The sequence below is a fragment of the Caretta caretta genome, chromosome 10, assembly GCF_965140235.1.
Source record: "Caretta caretta isolate rCarCar2 chromosome 10, rCarCar1.hap1, whole genome shotgun sequence".
Classification (NCBI taxonomy): Eukaryota; Metazoa; Chordata; order Testudines; family Cheloniidae; genus Caretta; species Caretta caretta.
Window position 1 is genome coordinate 4,012,892 of NC_134215.1, and position 24,457 is coordinate 4,037,348.

Below are 24,457 nucleotides of genomic sequence, written 5' to 3' on the forward strand. Positions count from 1 at the left end.
GCCTGAAGCCCTCTCCCATTCCACTGAGAGGTGCTGTGAACAGAACTAGCAGCCATAGGCACCGACTCCATGGGACACGGGGAAAAATTAGCAGGTGCTCCGCACCCACCGGCAGCCAAGCTCCCCTGCTTCCTCCTCTCCCAAGCACACTGCATCCCTGCTCCTCCCCCTCCCTCCCAGTGCTTCCCCCCGCCGCCTAACAACTGTTTGGCGGCACTTAGGACTTTCTGGGAGGGAGGGAGGAGTGGGGACGCAGCGCACTCAGGGAAGGAGGCGGAGAAGAGGTGGGTCGGGGTGGGGACTTGGAGGAAGGCGGTGAATGGGGTGGGGCAAGGGCGGGGCCAGAGTTGGGGTGGGGGGTCAAGCACCCAGTAGGCAAAGGGGAAGACAGCGCCGATGCTAGCAGCTCTGTTAACAGGGAGAGGGATGAGGGAGCTGGTTAGCAGTTGGGGTGCTAACTTTCCTGCCCTGCTGTCTGTCTCTCTCAGATGAAGATCTGATCCGGCAGATCCTTGCCGATGGAGCTAGTGGCATTTCCCACCCCCAGGATACGGGGCAGTATGCCAGAGCCGAAACGGACTTGATCTCAGGCCTGTAAGTATGCAGGGAGAAAAAAGTGCTTAAACAAGGTGTGGTGAGTGAGCGATCCCTGGGCCCCTGCCCTCCCGCCAGGAGTGTGGGGAACAGGGGCAACTGATTCTGCCTAAAAGAGGGGGGCCATGAGGCTCTGCCCACCCCTGCCCCTCCTCTTCCTCCCGAGGCCCTACCCCCCAGTCAAGCCAGAAGCCAGAGCCGGGCTGGGAAGCCCAGGGCCCTCCACCTGCCCTCAACCTTGGGAGGAACCCAAGAACAGCCCCTGACCCCCGCTCCTCAGGCCTGCTGCCCTCATGCGGCTCCTACCCCAACCTGGCTCCAGCTTCCGATGTGGCCAGGGCCTCGGAGGGCCAGGGTAAGAGCCGTGTGGGGGAACGGGGACTGGGCCTCTGGCATAAAGTGGACAGACCAGGCCCATCCACTTTCAAACTTGGGAGGGCCATGGCCCCTTAGCCCGCCCTGTTCCAGTGCCCCGGGCGGGGGGAGTTGTTTTGTGCTGCACCAGCTTTGCTGAATCTGGCCTTTTGGTCCTGGCTGGCAACTGCATTCACAAAGCAAACACCTGGAGCCGTATCAACCAGGCAGGCAGAGCTCTTCCCCACTCACATACCTCCTGTTAGCCCCAAACGCTGGGCGCCAGGTGACTGTTTCACTCTAGATTCCACCTCGCTGCTGGCGAGCACCTTGGTGAAGGAGCCTCCAGAGGCCGCAGAAGCGTCTCTGTCGCGGTTTCCTTTGACCTGCTCAGCGAGTGCCGCTGATGCAGGTCAGCTCCGCTCGAGAGCAGCTCCACATGGACAACGCTGGGCTGAGCTGCGATCTCCCGCTGTCTGGGTTTATAGCCCAGTTTAAACAGTGCCAGCAAAGACAGGAAAATATCAGGGTCTCTCTGCCTCGCTATGCCCCTATAAGATATAAAACAAAAAGGCCATCAGTCTGAACCATCTGCGCAGGGATCTGCGTTGGGGCACCGTGGGAAGGCTGCTGGAAGAGCAATTTCCGAAAGTCATCAGCAGAAACCTGAGCAGCCTTGCACTCCTGCCGTCCCTTCTCTGCAGGCGATGAATCAAACCAGGTGGCCCAGCGGGAAGTTAGCAAATCCCACTGACTGATGCTGCCGTCACTTGGGGAGGGAAGTAGTTTTATCTTGCCCGTGATTGCAGGGCATGATGTTAGTGATCCCTATGGAGCAGGCTAGTAGCAGGGAGGACTGGCTCTCTCAAGAAGCACGCACCTTTAAAAGAAGAAAAGCTGCTAATTAGCCAAGGAGTTGCCTGCAGCTGGTGCTAGATTAAATGTCACATTGCTTGGGCTCAGAATCCTCTCTCTGGGGCCCTCCGAACCAGGCTGCCACCGGTTCGCTTACCGCAAAGCCCGTGTGTCTGATGGAGTGCCTCTTGCAAAGCAAACCCGGGTTTAAGCCCCATGCTAATAACATTGATTTGCCCTGGCAGATCCAGCGTGTTTGGGGAGAAGACAGAGACCATCATGCTGCAGCGGCTGAATGAGAAAGGGCAGAACATGGTAGCCCCTGCCAGGGAAGTGAGCAGATCTGCCAAGTCTACATGGACAGGTACTGGGGGGGCAAGGCCTTCTCTGATGTCAGTGCCAAGCGCAAAGGACATGCTCCCTGAAACAAGCTAGGGCGAAGAAAGGAGCTCAGATGTTATGGCGATAAGGGGTGGATAGGCAGATAAACACAGACAGCCATGATGTGCGCCCCTTTACGAGCCAGGTTCAGAAGGGGGCATGCTCATTGAATAGAGAGCTGGAGAATTGTATGCCTTACCATTTCAGGATCCATTTCCCTTTGTTCCCTGTGCTCTCATTAAAATCATCATAAAAACCCCTTCTGGAAAAGCCCTAACTCGGCATTTCATGCTCAAAGGCATTTACCTACCATGTGCAAAAACAAAGCCACCACTCCCCACTCCCACAGGGGGATTGATTTCAGAAGCACATTACGGCAGTGAACTAATTAGACCTGAAGGTAGGGGAGGGTCCTGATGTCAGCACAGGGGAAAGGGAGTTAGAACTCAAATGAAAACTCAAACCAGTTAAACAAGAGAGAGGGAGAAGGAAAGGAGACTTCATGCGGTGACATATAACATGGGCAAACAAAGAGTTCATACCGTCTCCCTACAGACAAGCCTCTCCCATGGCCAGGAGGTGAAAAGGTGAACGGATGGAGACAGGTCATGGGTGGTGATAGGTTCTTAGCTTCTCCACTTAAGAGTCCTGGTAAGGACCTTAGAGCAGTGGCTTTCTTAGCACGAGCTGTCCTGCTTTCAGACACCCCCCAGGAATTTCTTGCACTACAGCCTCTTCTCAGTGCAGAAAACTAAACACAGAGCTGGGGCTCTGGGGCCTATTAAAATCCATCCATTGGTTTTGCCTGAACTACTGTAGTATCTGATTTGTACAGCTTAGTCACATGGTTGGATGAAAGCATCTCTCTGTCTAAGCAGCCCCTCCTGGACAGGGTGGGTTAGAGGCAGAAGCAGCCGGTTAGGAGAGTCAACTCCTGGTGACATGCAGGTTCAAAGCCTCACAGGGTCACCCTTGTCCTTCCCGGGTGAACGGAACAATCTCCTTGGATTGGGTCTTTCAAGTGACACCTTAAGCCAAGGCTCTGGCTGGGCACTAAAGATCCCCTGGGCCTTTGGTAAGTGAGGGCCAGTGTCTGGGTCAGAATGGCTGCCCTTCCCCATGTACACACGGTGCGGTTTGCAGACGGTGGCTACTGCCCTTCACTTCAGGGATGGATGCATTTCAGCAGCGAGCTATGTATGTGGTCGGTTCAGCGTGGTGGGGCCACAGAAATGTGGATTATCCTTCTAAAGAACACCCAGGTTTCTGAGGGCTCCCCACAATGGCTCAGGTCTCTGGTGGGGCTGGCAGTTGCTTGGCCCTGCCGGTTGCTGGCAGCACCGTTGTGGGATTTCAGGCCCCTGCTTTGCTCCCTGCAGTTGTGGACCACACGTTCAGGAAGCGCCTGCTGCCACACTGGTACTCATACCTAGCTCACGCCATGAGCCTCCTCCTCTTTGCCACCTCCATTGGGGTCTCCGTGTGGATCGGAGTGGGCTTCACCTCCAGTGTTGCCCTCATGTGGCTCATCTCAGGGATATTCAGCTTCCTGGCATCCTTCTTGGTCTGGGAACCTCTGAAGGTAAGGATGGGTGTGGAAAGCGTGTGTGTAATTTCTTCTCCAGGTCGCTGAAATTGCTTAATGTCTCATGATTTTCTGTCCCCACCAGTCTAGGCTGCATAGGGTCCTGCTTCTCTCTCTCTATCTCCTTATCGATCACTCCCCTCTGTAAGTTACCGCAGATTTCTGAAAGGGGATCAGCCCTGATTGAACTGGCACCGAGACGCCCTCGGCAGGCCATGAAATGGTTCAATCTCTCTGCCTGCGGCAGGGAAGCATCTGTGGAAATTATAGAGGTGTAAAGCTGGAGCCTCTATCGCTGTTGTGTATCAGGCTGTACAGCATCTGGCTTTAGGAAAATATGGATCTTCTTCCCCACCCCTGGCACAATTCCATGGGGCAAATGGAGAATAAACCTCAGATGCCAACAGCCAGACAGGCTCTACCTCAGAGAGGAGAAATTTGTTAGCACAGACCCATGGTCGGCAGCCATGAAGCCACATGGATCCAAGTTGAGGCCGGCTCCTCTATTCAAGCTTGAATCCATGTTGGGAACGGTGAGGACTTTCCCAACATGGCCTTGTGCTGGTGAGGTTGCTATACAGGTGTCTTAAAGCACATTGATTTCCTGGGTCACAGGTTCTGCTGGAAGCCCTTTATTTCGCACTGGTTGCAAAGCGCCTGTACCCGGAGGAAGACGACACACTGGTGGAGTTTCCATTTGTCGAGCACGTTTCCGAGAAGATCAACAAAGTCCGACCTCCTCAGGGATTTGCCCTTTTCCAGGCCAAGGAGGAGGCCAGGAAGGTCAAACTGCTTCACAAGATGCTAAAGGTAAAGCACCTGGCAAACTACCTGGATATCTTTTTTTGACGAGATGACAAGTTTGGTTGATAAAGGTAGTAGCGTTGACGTAAGACTTCGATTTCTGTAGGGCGTTTGACTTGGTACTGCACAACACTTTGATTAAAAACTAGAATGATATAAAATGACAGTGGCATGTATTAACTGAATTAAAAACTGGCTCACAGATACGTCTCAAAATGTAATTGTAAATGGGGAACCATCATCATGCAGGTGCGTTTCCAGTGGGCTCCTGCAGGGATCGGTTCTTGGCTCTTCGCTATTTAACATTTTTATCAATTGAAGAAGATTGATAAAAATGAAGAAGAAAACCTAAAATCATATCTGATAAAGTTTGCAAGTGACACAAAAATTGGGGGAGTGGTAAATAATGAAGAGGACAGGTCACTGATACAGAGAAATCTGGATCACTTGGTAAATTGGGTGCACGCAAACAATATGCATTTTAACAGACTAAATGTAACTGTATCTCGGAACAAAGAATATAGACCATATTTACAGGATGTGGGATTCTATCCTGGGAAGTGGAGACTCTAAAAAAGATTTGGGGGTGGGGTGGATAATCAGCTGAAGGTGTCCAAAAGGGCTAATGCAATCGTGGGAAGCATAAACAGGGGAATATCAAGTAGAAGTAGAGAGGTCATTTTACCTCTGTATTTGGACTGGGTGCAACTGTTGCTGGACTACTGTGTCCAGTTCTTGTGTCCACAGTTCAAGAAGGATGTTGATAAATTGGAGAGGGTTCAGAGAATGGCCATGAGAATGCTTAAACAAGATTAGAAAACCTGCCTTATTGTGATAAGCTAAATAGATTGAGCTCCTTGAGTCTAACAAAGAGATGTTTAAGGGTGACTTGATTACAGTCTAAGTACCTAGATGGGGAACAAATATTTAATAATGGGCTCTTCCATCTAGCAGAGAAAGGTTTAGCACAATCCAATGGCTGTAAATTGAAGCTAGACAAAGACAAAAAATAAGGTGTCAAGTTTTAACAAGTGAGGGGAATTTACCATTGGAACAATGTATCACGGGTCGTGGTGGATTCTCCATCAGTGACAATTCTGAAATCAAGATGGGATGTTTTTCTAAACAATCTGCTCTAGGAATGATAGCAGGGGGGCAATTCTCTGACCTGTGTTATTGAAGAAGTCAGACTAGCCCATTACTGTGGTCCCTCCTGACTTTGGAATCCATAGACTCCTCCCCGCTTTCTACCTTACTGAGACTCTGAGCTTGGCCCCAGGGTGCGGCCTGGGCCCTCCTGGCATCAGGGTGTGCCGGCACTAACCTGCCATGGAACATGGGCTGCTCCAAACACCATCTTTGTGACTGCAAGCAGCCCAGCCTAGCCCGTGAGCACCACTGCAATAGCGCCGCCCTGAAAGGGTTAGGAACCACGGACCTAAAGGACACTCCTGTGACGAACCTTGTATCAGGTTAGGAGAACAAAGCAAGGAAACTAACTGTGCCTGCCTGTGTGGCTTATACAAGGGCCGGGTGAGTCTCTCCAGTCTTTGCAGCCCACCCTACAGGTTTTGTTTAAACGTGGGAGGTATGGATAGGAGCACGGAACTGGGACTCAGGAGATGTGGGTTCTCTTCCCGACGCTGCCACTGGGCTGCTGGGTGACCTCGAGCAAGTCCCTTCCCAGCTCTGTCCCTCAGTTTCCCCATTTGCACAAGGGAGTGATGATCCTGACCACCTTTCTAGAGCGCTCTGAGATCTGTGGATGAAAAGCGTTATGTCTGAGCGAGGTGGTAGGGTTCCAAAGCTAAGAGGAATGGAACTATTTCCTCCCTGTGAAATCAGTTGGTTTTGGGGTCAAAGCATTCCCTTGCAATGCTGGAAACACAACAGCTCCGGCCTGGGGCACAAGAAAACGGAACAGGCCACTTGCGTTATCCAAGCCCAGTGAAATGCAGACAGCCAACCGGCTGTGAAAAGGAGCTTCCATCACTTTAAAGATCTTTCACTGTTAATACTCCCAGCTGGTGTTAGTAACACTCCCGGGGTTTAAAAGCTGTGCTGTGTTGAACTGGGCGCTATCCCTTTCAAGAACAAAAGCCCCACTAAATGGGAAGCTGTTACATACGCAGCGCTGCCAGCACCGAGCGGGCCGGGATGTTGTGTAATCTGTATTGACTTGAACATGTGGAGTTGGGCTGGCTGGTTTGGGGAAAAAAAAAATTGTTACAAGGCCATGGGCTGGGTCTGGATTTCATTTAACAGCAGCTCCCATATGGGAAAACACGAAACCAGTATGTCGGGGCCTGCTTCTGCTCCCAGTGGGGGTCTTGCCCTGACATCCAAGGAGAGCAGGATCCAGCCCTTGGGGCGCAGGACAGCTTGCTTCATGTACTCAGCTGCCCTGCTCCCACCAAGGTAGGCACCGTGCTCTAGGCTGAAAGCAGTCCTCTGACCGCATGCCTCTGTTTTCTGCTTGCCAGAGCTTCCTCATCTATATGTTGTTCTTGCTGGTGACATTGCTCACCAACTATGGCGACGCCTCCCGCAACGGCAGGGCCTTCCTCTTGCAAAGCTCCCTCAAGCAGCAGCTCGGTGGCGAGGAATTCCTCCGCGTCAAGAGGTAATTGCGAAGCCCAAGTGGGGCTCGGAGCATCAAGCCATGTGGGTTGTTCCATCCTCCGGGCCAGGCAGCCTCAGGCTGAACACTGTGGGGCTTTGCGCTGGAAGTCAGTGAGCAGATGCGTTTCTTTACCGGTCACAAATTACACACACACAAATGCCGAATCGTCTGTGGTCACTACAGCCCTCGCCGCTCCCATTCGAACGGGACAGTCACCAGTGAGTCCAGTCTCAAGATGTCAGAAGACAGGAGAGACTGACATTCACTAACTGTATTGCTCGGGTTCCTTCTCCCATCATTAGGCACCCAGGGGTGTACCAGATCCTCAGTGCTGAGGTTATAATGTACGTGTCTGAGTTGCCAGATGTTAATTTTAGAAATTCACCTTGGGAGGTCAAGGATTGTTTTGTGACCAACACCCAGTGCAGGAATTCAGGAGGAGATCTGTGTTTTAGTTCTGCCTCCATCACACCCTCCCTGGGGGGCACGTCCTTTCATTGCTTGATGCCTCCATTTCCCTATCTGTAAAATGAGGATAGGGGTTCTGTGAACTTTAATTCATTAATGTTTCTAAAGGACTGAGCTCCACTGTTGGAAATTGGGGCGGGGGGGGGGGGAGAGAGAGAATCAGTTTATACTTCTCTTTCTGATATCTGAGCAATGGATTCAGAGTTGCAGCATCAGGACAGACTGAGACGACCTTTAAAAACCGCAGCTTTAGAGAAGGTTTAGCAATAAAGAGGCTTATGAAAACCAAAAATAATCATCTATTCTATAAATACTAAACCCTACCATTCTTTGGGGCTTGTAGCAAGAGGACAATTTCCTGGTGGAGTTTTCAGGATGTCGTCATCCCTGTTGACCAGAACGGCCCCAGAGCTGCTTTCCTGGAATTAGTTCTGTCCTTGTGTCAGCCCTCTTGATTGTTCTACAGACAAATGAGGCTTGGCAAAGTGAGAGCAGGAATCCATGTTACATCTGAGTCACACTGATAGAAGTCAGGAGTCATCCCACGGACATCAGCACAATTACATGGGATTAAAAGTGGTGTCAAATGAGAGCGGACTCAGCTCCTAGTTACAGAGGGACCTGGCTCACGTTTACTTTGCACTGGCAGTGGAAAGGGGCTGTGCCATGGGAGCATATGTATGGCTACACCCCACTGAAGGCCTCTTTACCCCACAAGAATGCTGTGAAGTGGCTTTAATGTAAATGAGAATCAGGCTCAAAAGATTTCTGTGGGACACTTATTTTGTGAGGTTAGAGCGACACGGAGAAAGGGCAATGGGATGCAGCAGAACAAAAGGAAAAATTTGATCTAATGGCCAGATCACTTTGGCTGTGGGTTAGTTTCCCAAAGGAAGCGATAGAATCCTCATTTCTTCGCTCATTTGAAGTGAGGCTGGATAAAATCACTCTAGTATAACACTGGAGAACAATTGTGCATTGGCCTGGAACTAGATCAGATGTTCTGATGGTCTCTCTCAGCTCCATCTTCTGTAAGAATATGCTGAAGCAGGGGACTAGTTTTACCTTGTAGGGTTTTTCCGTCCCAAACATCTATACTGTGTGATCTCTCAGGGTATAGGATAATAGTCTGGAGGATAAAGCCCGCCTCTGGCTGAGCTGGTGGGCCACTGAATAGCAGTGGAGGTCACCTTTCCAAAGCTCAGTCTCCCCCCAGTGGCAGGATACAAGCTTTCAGATCATCCCCTTGGCGTAGAGAACTCCTCAGGACCAGAGCTGGGCGTGGGGCTGGGCTGAGTGGAGACACTTTCTTCTGTATTGACCGGATTAACCTTCCTCTCTTCTCCTCCCTGCGTGCACAGATCCGATGAGTTTTGGGCGTGGATGTCACAGGTCTTGTTGCCCTCTCTCTACAATAACCAGTCGGGGCAAGAGAGTTACAGCACCATGCTGGGAGTGCCACGGCTGCGTCAGGTCCGCCTGCAGGAAGGTGCGTGGCTGCCAGCATCCCTGGTTTGGGAGCAATGGCGCCTCACAGAAGAGATTCAGATCAATGCGACAGGGAGGGACAAAGCTGAGAGCCAGCTCTAGTTTTCTAGCCCCACAGTAGCCAGCTTGCACACCACTGTTCTCTGCAGAAGTTTGGCCAGCGAGGCTGCAGGTTGGTTCCTGGTTATCCTTACGCCCAAGAACACGTGCCAGGTACTGTACAAAAGCCAAAGACCCGGGCCCTGCCCAATTTCAGACAGGATGCAACAAGCAAGGGTGGTCGGCCATCAGGATGGGGTGAGCTGAGGAGCAAAGTCTGAGCCACATGACTCACGTTCTCCTGTGCTCAGCCCAGTAGCTCAGTTACGGATTTTGCATTTATAAATAAATGATATGGACTTGCTCCCTTCTCTAGGTCTGGCCGGGGAAGGGGGAACTGGAATGGAGGGTTTAACTGAAGCAGGGGAGGGACACAATGTAGAGGAATAGCTTTCTGCACTGGGATGTTCATATGGCCATGTAACGGGTTTCCCTACTCACTGCTGTGGTGCCCCCTCATGGCTGGGTCTGGGGAACAGCTCTCAGCTGGAACAGCGCCCCCTTCCATCACTCGCTCACCCCGTGGCCCATCTCCCATTCCAGAACTTAGGGTGCTCTCTCTTTGTGACAGCCCTCCAGCCAAGTCTCTATGTAGTTTTCCCCTTCCAGGGTCGCTAAGTCCCACTGGACAATCCACCCGGCAGTATTCTGTAATTTCTGGTCTGTGCCACTTTCCCAGTGGTTGGCAGGGGAGCCCGGGCCTGCCGAGTACTCTGGGTTCCAGCACAGGGACCTGCTATCCAGCAACGATGGTCTGCTTATTTCCAAACCTCATTGCTATTGCCCTCTGCTCCTTCTTACTTCCCTTCTCTTTCTTGGTGTTGTGGCCCACTCCTGGGGTCCAACTCAAGCTCCCAGCTGCCAGGGAGTGACTGCAGCCTCCTTCCCCAACAACCCCTTCTGGTCTCAGCTTGCTAGCTTTGTACCAGCGCAGGCTACAGCTGCTCAGCTGAGCTTCCCCTTCCATTAGCACTTGTCTATCCAGCCTCCCCCAGATGCAGTCCACTAGATTAACTACCCCTTCCAAGGTACCTGAACCCCTTCCGATAGGTGCAAACACCCCAGCACAGGCAGTCTCATGTCTCGTCACCGCCAAGCTAACACGATACTGGCCTCTTTTCAGCAGAATGCCCGGATACCATCCATGATTTCTTTAGTGGGACGGATGCATCTGTCGCTGCGAAGAAATGCACGTACGAGTCTAACGGCTTTAATACTGCCGATTATGCTGTTGGCTGGAAGAGGGTATCTGTAAATTTGACACAGCCGTGGTCCTACTCGCCGCCTGACCTAGCAGGGTACGAAGCTGCGCATTCCACACGTACATTTCCTGTTCTGGCCGCAAAATCCAATCACAGCATTGGGCTCTTACAGCCACTCCGTTTCCAACTGTCATGTCAAGTCAGCCAACTGCTGCCCCCGAGAGCCAACCGAATGAACAATACGGAAGGCCTAGTGCTGTTCTGATCACCAGCCAGCTGGTTTTGTTCCGTAGCAGTTTGATTGGCACGAGTCATGCAGCCCCATTTGTAATTTTGTGGCACACACACTGCATGGAAGATAGAGTGGAGCTCTGTGTGTGCAAACGAGTGCCACCGTGAGGTACTTTGCCAATGCAGTGGGGGCACGTGCTGGGGGTACTGATATTTCAAAACTGCTGTTTAAGAGCAGGAGTGGGTTACAGAGCAATTTAAAACCTCAGCAAGGAAAAATTTGCATATTGGTAGTAGCTTCCTGTTATTGCTGATTAGAGGGGTTCAGGAAACAGGTATAAAAACTAGGTCTATGCTCATTTAGCTTCGGTTCTAGCATTTGTTTGGCTCTGGATCATTTCTGGGAGGTGTGTTTCAAGATGGGTTTGGGGGGGGGTGGGCTAGGGCCTGTTTTGGGCCATTTAAGTTGGTACAGTTTTTGTTTGTAATTTCTCATATGCCCTAGATGCACTAAATAAGACGCTTACCGTACGTCAGTTCAAATCCTCCGTTTGCATGGAAAGTAAAACAATACAACTCCTCCTGGCTTTGCGTGAGTTATGAGGCCCGGTCAGCAAATCCCCACCCCCAAAATGCAACCAGTGGCTCCTCTTCTTTTTCAGAGTCTGGTACTGGGGCTACGTCTCCATGTATGACAGCGGAGGTTACATCCAGGAGCTAGGAGCCACGCTGGAAGAGAGCAGAGCGCAAGTGGACTATCTTCAACAAAACAACTGGATCAACAACCTGTAAGCAGCTGGCAAGGCAGCAGAGGGGGAAGCCCTGAGTTTGGCTGTAACCTGGGAACAGTCCCGAATCCTAATCTGAATTTTTCAGTGCAGGTAGTTGAGGTGGTGTCTGCCAAGCCTAGAAGTGTTTTTTTCAGCGGGGGGAGGGGAGCATTATTCAGCCAGAGGACCCCCTTTATCTTCCCTCACCTTGGTTTTGCGGTCAGGCGGTGTCCAACCAAGGCAGGCAGGATGCGTTCCCCTCTGTGGTTCCTTGGTGGGCGGCATATCCACTCACATTGCACCCTGTGCACCCGGAGATGCACACCCGGCCTTCCTCGCACCAGCTGCAGGGCGGGTGCTGCCTCAGACAGACCCTGAGCTGCTCTGGCAGCTCTCGCCCCTATAAAATGGTGTAACCTGACATGACGGACACTGTTGCCCGCTTCTCTGTCCCCACAGGAGCAGAGCGGTCTTTGTGGAGCTGACGCAGTACAACCCCAGCGTGGACCTGCATGCCGCTGTCACCCTGCGCCTGGAGTTCCCCATGGCGGGGCGAGCAGTGGCCGCCATCGCAGTTGGGCCCTTCCCCCTGCTGCGTCTCAGTGGGGGAGTCACGCTGCAGCTTGTCATGATGGTCAGTTCAGCAACCTTGCTCCTCTCAGTCAGGCCTGTGGAGAGAAATTTGGGGCTCCCATCACATTCGCTAGGCCTGCCCCCATTTCAGCCCAGTTACAGGCTTTTGCGGGGCCCCTGCGCTCAGGGTCCTGGTACCATTGTCCCTCCTTGGCAGCCCTGCTCACAGTCGCAACCTTAGCGCAGTGGATGGACATCACTGGGATCTGGCTATCGGAGGGAGTTACTCGGCCCTGCTCTGCTTGCTGCTATGACCCTGTTTCCCAGACGCGCTTCACAGTTGTGCTGTGGAAGGGCCGTCGGGGACCCCCTTAGGTTGTGCTTTTGGCTCAGGAGAATAGTTGCCTCCTGCTCCCATGGCTCAGAGTCACCTGGCTGACTTGGACCTCATCAGATTTCTTTTGGCCCAATCCTCCAACAAGGACAAGTGCAGAGTCCTGCACTTAGGACGGAAGAATCCCATGCACCGCTACAGACTAAGGACTGAGCGGCTAGGCAGCAGTTCTGCAGAGAAGGACCTAGGGGTGACAGTGGACGAGAAGCTGGATATGAGTCAACAGTGTGCCCTTGTTGCCAAGAAGGCCAATGGCATTTTGGGATGTATAAGTAGGGGCATTGCCAGCAGATCGAGGGACGTGATCGTTCCCCTCTATTTGACATTGGTGAGGCCTCATCTGGAGTACTGTGTCCAGTTTTGGGCCCCACGCTACAAGAAGGATGTGGAAAAATTGGAAAGAGTTCAGCGGAGGGCAACAAAAATGATTAGGGGACTGGAAAACATGACTTACGAGGAGAGGCTGAGGGAACTGGGATTCTTTAGTCTGCGGAAGAGAAGAATGAGGGGAGATTTGATTGCTGCTTTCAACTACCTGAAAGGGGGTTCCAAAGAGGATGGATCTAGACTATTCTCAGTGGTAGCTGATGACAGGACAAGGAGTAATGGTCTCAAGTTGCAGTGGGGGAGATTTAGGTTGGATATTAGGAAAAACTTTTTCACTAGGAGGGTGGTGAAACACTGGAATGCGTTACCTAGGGAGGTGGTGGAATCTCCTTCCTTAGAGGTTTTTAAGGTCAAGCTTGACAAAGCCCTGGCTGGGATGATTTAATTGGGGATCAGTCCTGCTTTGAGCAGGGGGTTGGACTAGATGACCTCCTGAGGTCCCTTCCAACCCTGATATTCTATGATGGTTTCCCACCCCCATTGCTGGGCCCAAAGCCTGCACGCCAATCACCACTTCTAGTACAAGGGATACAGTCACTGAATACGTCCCTTTTGGAGGAGTGTTCTTTGGGTGGGAGAGGGAAAAATTCCCCCTCAGGCAGAATCCAAACACGTTTCATCCTCTCTTCTTATGGGCGATTGCTAATAGATGAGGCCTATGTACCGATGGGAGGCACCTTAGGGCTGTGGCATGGTCAGGCCCTCTGACAGACAAAACCCCAACCTCCCAGGAGCCTCCAGCCAGGCAGTTTGCCCTAGGGGACTGGGGGAGAGTCATGGAGCCTTGTGCTTTGATCCACCCCAGGTTGGGCAGGCCATGAGGGTCTAACAAGAACTTAGCGCACCGCTGCTCGAAAGTGAGTCCTAAGTTAGCTCTCTCGGCTGGGAGTGCTCTAGTGACAGTACCCTTGGCCCCTCAGGCGCCAGAGAAAGGGAGAGCCTTGCCTCACTCTCCAGTGCTCACCTATCACCAGCAAGTCAGCAGAGTTACACCAGGGACTGGTTTGGCCCAAAGTTTCGGTGGCAGGGTTGCAGCCATATCATCATCATGGGAGTTAAAGGCCAGTAGTATGGACCCCATTCTGCCATCACGGGACAACGGCCCTGCCACTGCTCCAAGGGGCCAGCACTGCAGTTCTGTAATTGAGGCCCTGGGTGATCAGCATTGCCCCACTCTGAACACCTCTTTCTGGATGAACTCTTCCTCCTCCCCTACATTACAGGTCTTCCTCATGGTGTTTGTGGTCTATTTTGTGGTCTCCGAGTCCCTCTTCATCAAGAAGGAAGGCAGGGCCTACTTCGCCGTATTTGGGAGCTACAGCCAATGGCTGCTCATCCTTCTGACCACCTGCACCGTGGTGGTGCACTTAAGCCAAGCCACCATTGCTGACCAGCAGTGGGCAAACTATCTGAAGAACCGCAAGGGCTTCACCAGCTTTTACCAGGTGGCCTTCCTCAACTCAGTCTTCAACAGCCTGGCTGCCTCCCTTCTCTTCCTGCTGACTGTGAAGGTATGGCAGTGGGCCTGCTGTGAGGTAGTGCAAGGTCTTGAATGCACGTCATGCAGGTGGGGCAACATTTGAGTCAGCTACGCCTGTCCCAAGTCTCCTTTCCTGTGCAGCGTTAGATCCAGAGCATGAGTAGTAGTTAGATCCTTGTCTCTCCTTTATGAAGAGTAGAACAGACAGGTTACACAAACACCTGTCAGGGATGGTCTAGATAACACTTAGTATTAGATACTTAGATACCTCTTGAGGTCCCTTCCAGTCGTATGATTCTAGATACTGCGGTACAGCTGAGGAACGCCAGCCATCTTGCTTTCTGAAGCCCAGCCTTGAAGATGCAAGGGTGACCATCAGATCCCCATTTGTGTAAGCCAACCAAACTGATATGGAACCAGTGAAACACAAACGTGGAGTCAGGTTCGCTCACTTCTCAAAGGAAACCTCTGCTTCGCAGGCCAGATTGTCAAAAGAGCTCAGCTCCCAGCACCTCCCAAAACCTGATTCCACTTGTTGGTACTGGGCACTTTAGCAGATCTGTCCATGAGCCCTTAGACAGTATAATGCAATACACCAACTCTTATAATATTCTGGTCTATAAACCTGGGTTAAATTACATAGTGCTCAGTTTGTATAGGAGATGAACTTGACCATGTTCTCTTCACCAGATTTATGTACATGGCACCCTGGTACCCAGCTGTATTTAATGAATAGTAATGGTCATGAGATGTAGCTTAAGTGCAATTGCAAACTAGCTGTTCAGAAAAGGGCTGGTGACGCTAACCATACCTCCAGAAATGTGCGCTAGGTGCTGTAGAAATAGAACAAAGATACTCCCTACCCCTTAGACCTTACAGGGTCGGACAAGAGACAATGGGGGTGGGGGGTGAGACAGATGGGGGAGCACACCCACACAATGTGACAATAATGCAGGCCAGCATGCCGGGCCAGTAGTTTCTACACACCAGCAGCCTGGCCATTATACTGGTCTGTGCTCCAGCAGAGAGCCACACATGGGGTTGGTTTTATCCTTTGAAGCCTCCCCCTGCCCTAGACCATGCTGCTACGGTTGAGATGAGGAAGTAGCACTCAAACTAGAACTCCCTTATTATAAACAGGCAGGGCTGCTGGCAGGACGTTCTCTGCAAGGGACCCTCGATGCTGAAACGTCCTCCCCTCCCACCCCTTAACCAGAGCCTGGATGCACGAGGCTAAGCGACACATTACCAAGCATTAACACGAACTAGATACCTTTTAGTTCACACCCCCAGCATTCACACAGGGGAGAGACAGCGCAGGTCGCGTGTGTCTAGTCTAAAGCGCAGGGCCATGCAGGCAGCTTTAGGCTCTCAGGTCCGTTTGACTGATAAAAACTTCACCCGTACACAGTTTGGGGGGGGAACCAACGTGGCAACAGACTGGCAGAGCGCAATGGCTGCCCAGGCGGCCAGCAGGAGCAGCACACGCTTCTTCTTCTGAAGTTTGCTGTGTTTATTTAAATGAGTTCGAACCCCCCATCCGAGGGCTGCTTTAGCCAGTGCAGATGTTTTAACGGCAGGGGTCGAAAATGGGCTGAGGGTACTTGGACCTTCATCAACCACATGCCAGCAGTGCAAGTGGACCCTGAACACCGGGCAGGCAGTGTCTGTTTCTTTGCAACAGTGCCCCAGGGTGGAACGCTACCCCAGAAACACATGCAGCAGATTCCTTGATCCCCACGGGTATAAACCTGGCTTCTCTTCTTTGGTCTCAGGCTGCCCAACAGCTGCGCTTTGTCCGGCAATGGTCTGTGTTCGGCAAAACCCTGCAGAAGTCCACGAAGGAGCTGGCTGCTGCCGGGCTGGCCTTCGCGCTGCTCGTCCTTGCTTATACCCAGCTTGGCTTCCTGGTAAATGTTTATTATACAGTCAAGACTCACCCTAAGCTGGGCGTTGCTGAGGGAGAGGAGACTTGATTAGCTACAAAGGGAAGGGTTCATTAGAGAGACCTCAGCTCTGATCCAAGCCAGAGCATTCTGGTGAGCGAGGCTCAGCTGAGGGGGCCACACTGCAGTTGGCCCCTTCCTGGCCTGCAGCAGAGTCATCAGTGGCTGAGGCGACCATGGGGATGGAACTCCAAGAACTCCTTGAGGCCCCATTGGCAGGGGGCACAGGGGCAGCCCATCAATGTTGTAGCTGATAGATGGAGCAGGGCTCCCGCCTCCTAAGCCCCTGTGGTGTAGCTGGGGATGCTGCTGCTTGCCTGCCTTTGCAAGGCGCTCGGAGGTCTGGGACCGAAAGGCAGTCTCGAAGGCGGGGTATGGCCACTCGGCCATTGAGACAACGGCCTTTCATTGCAACCCCTGCGTTTCCTTCGCAGCTTTTCTCCTCCTGCTCGGAATCCTTCCGCAGCTTCAGCAGCAGCCTCCTGCTCCTCTTGGCTGTGGTCCGCGGCAGCGTGAACCTCCGGCTCTGCCTGCCCGAGCCCTCGGGGCTGTACTACCTGTTCTGCGCCAGCTACATCGTGCTGGAGATGTGGATCGTGCTGAGGCTGTTTGCCGCGGTGCTTGTCCACCGCTACCGGGAGATGAATTTCGAGCTGTACCGCCCGGCCTTCGAGCCCCAGGACTATGAGATGGTGGAGCTCTTCGTCCGCAGGCTGAAGCTCTGGATGGGCTTCAGCAAAGTCAAGGAAGTAGGTGCACAGTCCCATCGGGCTCCACCCTCCACCTCTGTGCAGTGTGCTAGCCAGGGGGAGGCCCAGGGCTCCTGGCTGGTGGGTCACGGCCAGCCAGGAGCCCCGGTCCCTTGTGGGCCACATGGGATGCATGGTTTTGCAGTGTTTCGGCCGGCCTTTGCAGTCACAGGGCCGTGGGGGCCAGTGACACAAACACTCTGATTGTTTCCCCCATTGCAGTTGTGCAGCAGGGTGGGGGCAAACGGTGACAGGCCACTGTTCACAGCAGTATGGGTCACAGGGGCCATCACTGGCAGGAGGCGGAAGGACTGGTAACAATAGCTGGTGTCCCAGGTAGAGGACTGGTGGCAATGCTCGTGTCCTGGCTGGCAGGAGCAGAGACTGCCCCCAGCATTGTCCCCTGCATGTCCATGTTGTGCCACCCCCACGGTTCAGTTTGGTTTCTAATCAGGCTGGTGGGTATATAAACCCCCCCACCCTTCTTCTCATTCAGGTCACCCCACCATCCGGCCAGGCCAAGTGGGGAGCACTCTGCAGTTGGAGACAGTCATTCAAGGCGGACGTGAAGAGCTCACCCCCATCCTGCCTGCTGGCTTGGAGCAGGCACCTGCAGGGGGTGCTCCCACCCTGGGGCGACAGGCAAGGGTTCACAAGTGCCTGTTTTCTGTACTAACCCTCTTTCGCTCTCGCTTCCCTTCCAGTTTCGGCACAAGGTGAGGTTCGAAGGGATGGAGCCATTACCATCCCGGTCCTCCAGTGACAAATCCTTCCGGGGTCCCACCCCCAGCGCAGCCTCTGACAGCTCCAGGGCCTCCACCTCTTCGAGCCAGCTGGACGGGCTCAGCCTGGTGCTGAGCACCAGAGAGAGCTCAGAGATGGATGCTGATGTCCAGCGGCTCCTCTCCCTCTTCGAGATGCTGCTGGCCCAGTTTGACCGAGTGAACCAGGTGACGGAGGACGTCTACCGCATGGAGCAGCAGCTGGAGGACTCGCAGAGCAGGAGGACCAGGATGAAGTACATCCAGATGACTGAGGACCTGCTGAGTCGGTACCACCTGGGGAGCACAGATCAGGGGAGACAGGGACTTTATCCTGAGAACTTTTCCGACGCCGACCTGCATCCTCCCGGAGACCCTCTGTTGCCCTCCCATCCCACCAGCGCCCTGGGTGCCCTACAGAGCAGCACGGGCTGTGCGCCCAGCCGGATAGTCCGGGCCAGTAGGGGCCTCAGCATGGCTTCTTCTCTGCTCTCCCCGCACAAGACGTATGCCACCACGGCGCCAGTGGTCAGGAAGAAAAAGCCACTGCGGGCAAAGAACAAGGTCCACCCCAGCATCAAGTAACTGGAGACCATGTGCAGCGTCTCTGGGAAAATACCTCACTGTCCCTCCCCTGGGAAGGCAGAGAGAGCCTCGTAACGTGGCCCGGGAAGGTTCCACCGCAACTCGGAGTCAGAAACGGAAGTTGCAGGGAACCGGCGTGGAAAGCTGACGCACTCACGCCACACCAAGGACTGGGGAGCCACTGTGCCCTCCCGGGCTCTTGGCCAGCTTAGATGCTAGCAGTATCACTGCCGCTTCGGGACACGCGGCTAAGAACACAGGTGTTGCCTTGAGCCTCCCAAGTGCCTAATGAAGATGGACACAGCCACTGTGTGTTGTACATACTGGCAGCTTCTATTACCAAGGTGCCTCAGTTTCCTGTTTACTTTAGCGATGGTTTCACAGCTTTTTGGTGTCGTTGGAGACTGTTTGGCCCTTCAGTCCAGGACAACCTGAGAGACTCAGCTTCACCAAGAAGGCCAGATGAGAGAAGCCGCAGGGGTCTCACCTAATATTTAGCGTTGGCAGCAAGAGGGCAAGCAACATTAATCAGGGCAATATTAAAAAGAAGTGTCTCTCTTTTTAAGTGACCCTAGCTTCAAACAAAATGAACAGATTCCAAAAGCAGAGGCCTGTTATTGTTAAGTTGTTTTATCAAGAACTGCTGCGAAGTAAAGTGAATGGTGCAAGGAGCAACTCAAGACGGATTTCCCGTGCTCAGCTGGCTGCGCCAAAATGGGAAGAGAGGAGCTGAAATTGCGAGTAGTTAAGGTTTAACAGACTTTTGGATTCACAGACTAGTCACACTGTGGAGGAAAACGACAGGTTTCAGGGGAATATTTAATTCAATATTTGTATTGGCATGAATATAGAGTGACAGTATCTGCACCCAGATCAGTTAGTTTTCAGTATTGGCTAGTGTTATCCTCCAGCATTTGGTACTATTATTTGTATTTAAAGAAATTCAATATTTAAAAAATATGAATGACCATGAAATCCACATTAAGCCACCACTTCCAATGATCAGCCAGTCTTAGGACATGGCAATTAGTGACAGCTCAACCAAAAAGGTACTGGAGACCTGGGGGGGGGGTTCTTTTAATTGGTCACTTAAAAGAGGGGGCTGCCGGCATGCTGGCTCCATTCCGGCCCAGCTCCCCTTTAGCTACTGATCTTCCCCCAGCCAGTGGATTGAATGGGTAAGTATGGTGCGTTGGTTGCTTGGTTTTTATAGTTGAAGGAATGTATTGACATATGTAATTTTTTTTCTTTGGTTTACTTTTTTGTATGTACTGCCGAGCACTTTAACAATGCTTTCCTTGGCTAACAATGACACATGCGACCTTTTTAACAAGAATGGAATAATATATCACGAAAGCAGTATTTTTGTGTAAAAAAAAATCATAAACGGAAATGAGCAAACGGTAATGTGAACGCACTTCCCCAGTGAACCATCCCCAGCAGCAGCCCTGCCTCAGGGGCTGGGTGCCAGCCAATGACACTCAAACCTACTCACCAGCACTCTTAGGAGCTTCCAAAGAGGAACAACAAATGCATTAAAAAAATTAACGCACTAGGTGACGCAGGGAATAAGCCACCTGCCAGCAGAGGCAGGTGGTGAGAGACAGGGGCAGATGGTTCTTAATTTGCTTCTGTCTGGGACAGGAAGATGTATCCGCTCCTACTCCAACCTGCTTCCACTCCCGACTTCGCTGTAATCCACAGTATATCGAGCTACAGCTGTGCTATGCTTGATATGCCATGGCAGGTACTTGTCCAGCACTCCCTTTTAGACAATTGGTGTGGGTAACAATCAATCAAATGCACCTATTCTGGGCAGCCACAGCCTATGTAAATTATTTCCCACTATGGTAAGTGGTGCTACCAATAGCAAAACCTCCCTGGCAGCTAGTGCCCGTGGAAACCCCCTGGCCAGCCCGTGTTCACCTCACCCTTGTCATTCCGCGTTATGTATATTGTAAGTAATTTATACGGGGTTTTGAAATGTATATATTTGCTATATTTTCATAGCATCGGTACCATGTTTGACACATGTAGATAGGAGACAGAACACTGTTGTCAGAGTTATTTAAAGGATGTATTAAGTGCTTCTTTCTGGGAATGTTCATTGTATATAAAGTATTAGGTGTCAGAGTGCGTGTGGCGTGCGTGCTCTTGTGCCAGATGAGGTGTGGGCCGGGCTGGCGCTACGGCAGTCCCAACCCATGGAGCCGAGAGTGACAGCGGGATCTTTCGCGATGCACTGTGTTGTTCCCCACTCTGGCTTGCTCAGTGCTTTTGAAAGGTAACATTGTTCTATGGAGCTCTTCGAAACCAAAGGCCAATGTTTGCAGGGGCCATTGTTCATGGTACAGCATCTCCTGTTAGACTCCATCTAGCCTCCATTGCTTCCGCTCTTGGAAGACACTTGGCTTGTAACAGAGCTCTCCTTTCCAAGCATTGCAACTATCTAATCCAGAGGAGGAGAGAGCCCTAAGCGGAAAAGTCTGTGCTCCTTTCTAGCTAAGTAACTTTATAAAGGCTAGAGATAGGGTTTCCCCAAAGACACTTCCATTGGAGTTAGTTCTTCTGACCTTTTTGCTGCTTGTTCTCACTCTCCAGCTCCTGATGCCTTTCTCCTGCTGTGTGCATGAGATGGTTTGCACACAGCGTTGTATTCCAACAATCCCCAGATTGTATCCATCTTGATTTTCCTTGTGCTGCACTCCCCATCTGCTTCCCTCTCTGTGGAGACTTGAGCAGCACGCGTGGGGTTTCTTGGCCATCGGGTTTACATCCATGGAAGTTATTGTACTAGTTGCGCGGAGGACAGAATTAGACAAGATGTTGCAGAGGGCGTGGGGGAGGGATTAGCGTGATGTACAAAGAAAGTTCTCTTTACAACGGCAAGGTGGCTTGGTGGTGATAGGAAGGGCATGAAAGAACAGAAAGCCGGGGGTAAGTAGAGTACAGATGGAAGGAAATGGAAGCAGGAACCACAGGCACTCTTCACATAGGTGATGGAACAGCTGTGGTTGGGGCAAACATTAAGTGTTTGGAATTTTGGAAGTGGCATCTGGAGTGGGAGGATAAGAGTTGGAAAACGGCAGGTGGACGTTAATGGTACTCATCCCTTAGCTGCAGGTACTAAAGTCAGTCAGGAAAACAGTGCCAACAAAATCACCACCACTACTGTTCCAGGATAGTTCAGCTACAAGAACTGAACCCAGAACCAGGGGCAGGTTTTGCTATTGAGTTTACAGCAATTAACCCTTCTATGTTCTAGACAAAAATGGTTTAATATTCCTATTACTGCAATCCATCTGCCCTTGGACTTTTTTTTTTGGGGTGAGGGGGAGAGGCACGTTCAGACTATTTAACCATGGCTTTTTAACAACCCCAGTTCCCTCTACTTTTTACAAGCAGCATGGCCACCGTTTAAGTACTCACCACAAAGTCTCCGCTAGATTCCCAATGCCCGACTTTGGAGACAAAGCAGCATTAGAGGAGAGGTGTATCATATAAACACAGAAGTGCCTTAGTGCCATCTGGACAATCACTTGATTTTCCCCATGCTTGGGAAAAAAATGAAGCAGACAGGCTCCTCTATCAAATTAGAAGGGAAGGGGTGTGTGATTTAACTGACAGTAACCAGGACTCAGCCCTTCTAGGCCTACAGTATGTGCTGTGTGACCTTGCACAAAGTCACAATTTCCAGGAGGCCTTTTCCCTAGCGGTACCATAGGTATTACTTGTTCATCTCACTGCAGGGACGGGGAGGCTGAGAGACAGAACCAATGCTTTGGGCTCAGTACAGAGGTAACTGGATGAAATCCTCTGGCCTGTGTAACGCAGGTAAGCCTAAGTCTAATGGTCCCTCTTCTGCCTTTAATTGATGACTCTTTCAAGGGAGTCTTGGAGGTTCTTGGAGAAAAGGTTTGAGAATTAAGTGGTGTGAAAGGACTGGAGGTAAAGGCAAACTTCTAACAGTATTACTGTATTAAGGAAGGATTTTCAAGTATCTGCTGCCTTTTAAAATGAACAAACATTCCAACATGCCTGCTATAGCTTTCTTTAGAACAAGTGGTAACGGGATAATAGGGCATCTCAGAACGGATTCTTTGTGATTAAATTCCATTTTCTACATTCAGCACACCTTCTGATATAAGAAGTGTCTAGATCTGGGGAAGGTTAGCCTCAAGAGGAGAAACGGTTCTAGAAATCAGATGAGTTTTGATGGTTAACAAATAAGGGAATTAGCACCACTATGTCCAGATGAGGGAAAAGCAAGCACAAGACAGACAAGTGCCTCTAGGATCCTTACATAAGGTGAGGTCTAGTTTTATATTAGTGGGAATTTCACTATTTGAATATCCTTCCTATCCCAGCTCTAGGAACTTTTTCCCACACTTAGGTCTTGTCTACAATGAAGACAGACACTTCCCCACACCCAATGCTGCAGTGAACATGATACCCTCCCAAGTTTGTTTCACCCCAGCATTCCCATGGCCACTAGCACCCCCTATCTGCAAGCTTGCTCTGCCAGCTGAGCAAACTAATTAGCGTCCCCTTTTCCATTTGGGAAGATAGGACGTGGAGGATGGATGGTTTGGAGTGCAGCTCAGGGAAAAAAATATCATTACCACAGGGTCTCCCTCCCACGTTGTAAGAATGTTTATGAGTGCAGACCACCATACGAGGCCAGGCCAGATGAGAACACAATAAAATGATCCTCCCTGATTATAAATATCCATGCTCATATGACACCAGGACTGCTAACAGCTTCCCACATGGATTAAAACAATTGCCCACTACACTAGACAGCATTGCTCTAGTTGTTCCGATTAGGGATCTGACCCCTATGCAGGGAACAGAATTAACTGGCCAGCCAAAGACTCCACTTTTACAGCGCCACTGAACACGTGGTCTCGTCTAGGACAGGCTGGAGAGATGACAGCCATTAAAAACATAGTATTGGAGGATGGTTAATATCTATCTGAGGTAAGAGGCCTCTCAATCAACTGGAATTTCCAAGAGCTAAATGGTATCTGCAGGGACTAGGTACTACGGCTGAATGTATCAGTTAATTGCCAAGGGCTCTGAAAGTCTAATAGAACCTTTAAGAGTTAAAGGGCAAAAATGAGACGCTTGTTGTCAGCTTTAGTTTGGCTACAGTAGATAGTGTATTTAGACTCCCCTCTCCCACAAAAGCCTTGAATAGGCTGTGTTAGAGGAAGTTGACTGAACACAGTTAACACAGGGACAAGTTAACAAGTTAAGAGATGATGGCGAACTGAAAGCCAAAGCGGTTTGCACAGCCTTTAGTAAGCTCATAGGTGGCAGTAAAGGTTAAAGTTAGGATGCTCCCAATGTGAAGAGCCAGGTTTTTCTTAAGTTAGGCCTTAAAGTGAATGAGTTTCTTATCCAGCTAGCTGTGTGCGCGTATGTATGGTGGTGTGAATGAGTCTTACCAGTGCTTCTTCTAACTGCAGAAGAGCAAAGATGGGTTAGGACAACTGTCCTGCTACTTTTCTTGGATCCCAGTAGGTGGAGCAGCTCTAGAGCCCACACAGGTGTTTCAGAAAAGCCAGACACTTCAGTCATACAGCTTTGAAGCTATCATAGTTCTCATAGGAGCACTTGTTTGTATGGAGCCTTTAGACACACACATGGGGTTCCTTGAAGTGTCACAGGTGAGGTAGCAAGTATATGAAATCTGAGCTTAGCAGCAGCCAGAACTATTAGTCATGAGATTATACTCCTTGTCAACAGCAATACATTTGACTTGCATCCCTAACTAATAAATACTCTTGAATGTATATTTTGTGTTTATAGTCACCAAGAGATGGTTTCTTATTTATTGCCTTAAGTCTCACAATGATGCAATAGTATCAAGCTGCTTAATACAGAACCCTATCAGCTAGTTAAGGGGTGGGGTTTGGGGGGGGGGGGGGAAATCTATATAATGCTTTTGTAGCAATGGATGATCAGGACCAATGCATCAAAATATTGCCTTCTGGTCAATGTTACATTTGCAAACAAAATAGCCTATTTTGTAACTGTGGGAAATGTTTCTTCAAAATGACAATGTCAAATAAAAACCATGGACTGCTAAGTAAATGTCTGCTATGCTTTTGTTGGAAGCTGCC

At 51.0% G+C, this 24,457-nt stretch overlaps 1 protein-coding gene across 2 annotated transcripts in view; it reads left to right on the forward strand.

Moving 5' to 3' along the window:
* Window positions 1–24,428, forward strand: part of PKD1 (polycystin 1, transient receptor potential channel interacting) — a 140,689-nt gene extending 116,261 nt beyond the window's left edge. The window contains exons 34-46 of one of the 2 annotated variants that reach the window (XM_048866375.2): window positions 489–594; window positions 2,049–2,167; window positions 3,564–3,766; window positions 4,385–4,579; window positions 7,057–7,196; window positions 9,026–9,153; window positions 10,375–10,549; window positions 11,347–11,472; window positions 11,914–12,088; window positions 14,032–14,319; window positions 16,064–16,198; window positions 16,669–16,983; window positions 17,688–24,428. In XM_048866375.2, coding sequence (XP_048722332.2) covers window positions 489–594; window positions 2,049–2,167; window positions 3,564–3,766; window positions 4,385–4,579; window positions 7,057–7,196; window positions 9,026–9,153; window positions 10,375–10,549; window positions 11,347–11,472; window positions 11,914–12,088; window positions 14,032–14,319; window positions 16,064–16,198; window positions 16,669–16,983; window positions 17,688–18,329 — 2,747 coding nt within the window. In that variant the 3' untranslated portion in view covers window positions 18,330–24,428. The remainder of the gene's footprint in view (window positions 1–488; window positions 595–2,048; window positions 2,168–3,563; window positions 3,767–4,384; window positions 4,580–7,056; window positions 7,197–9,025; window positions 9,154–10,374; window positions 10,550–11,346; window positions 11,473–11,913; window positions 12,089–14,031; window positions 14,320–16,063; window positions 16,199–16,668; window positions 16,984–17,687) is intronic. The other variant, XM_048866376.2, reaches the window with a different exon arrangement.
* The last annotated feature ends 29 nt before the right edge of the window (window positions 24,429–24,457 follow it).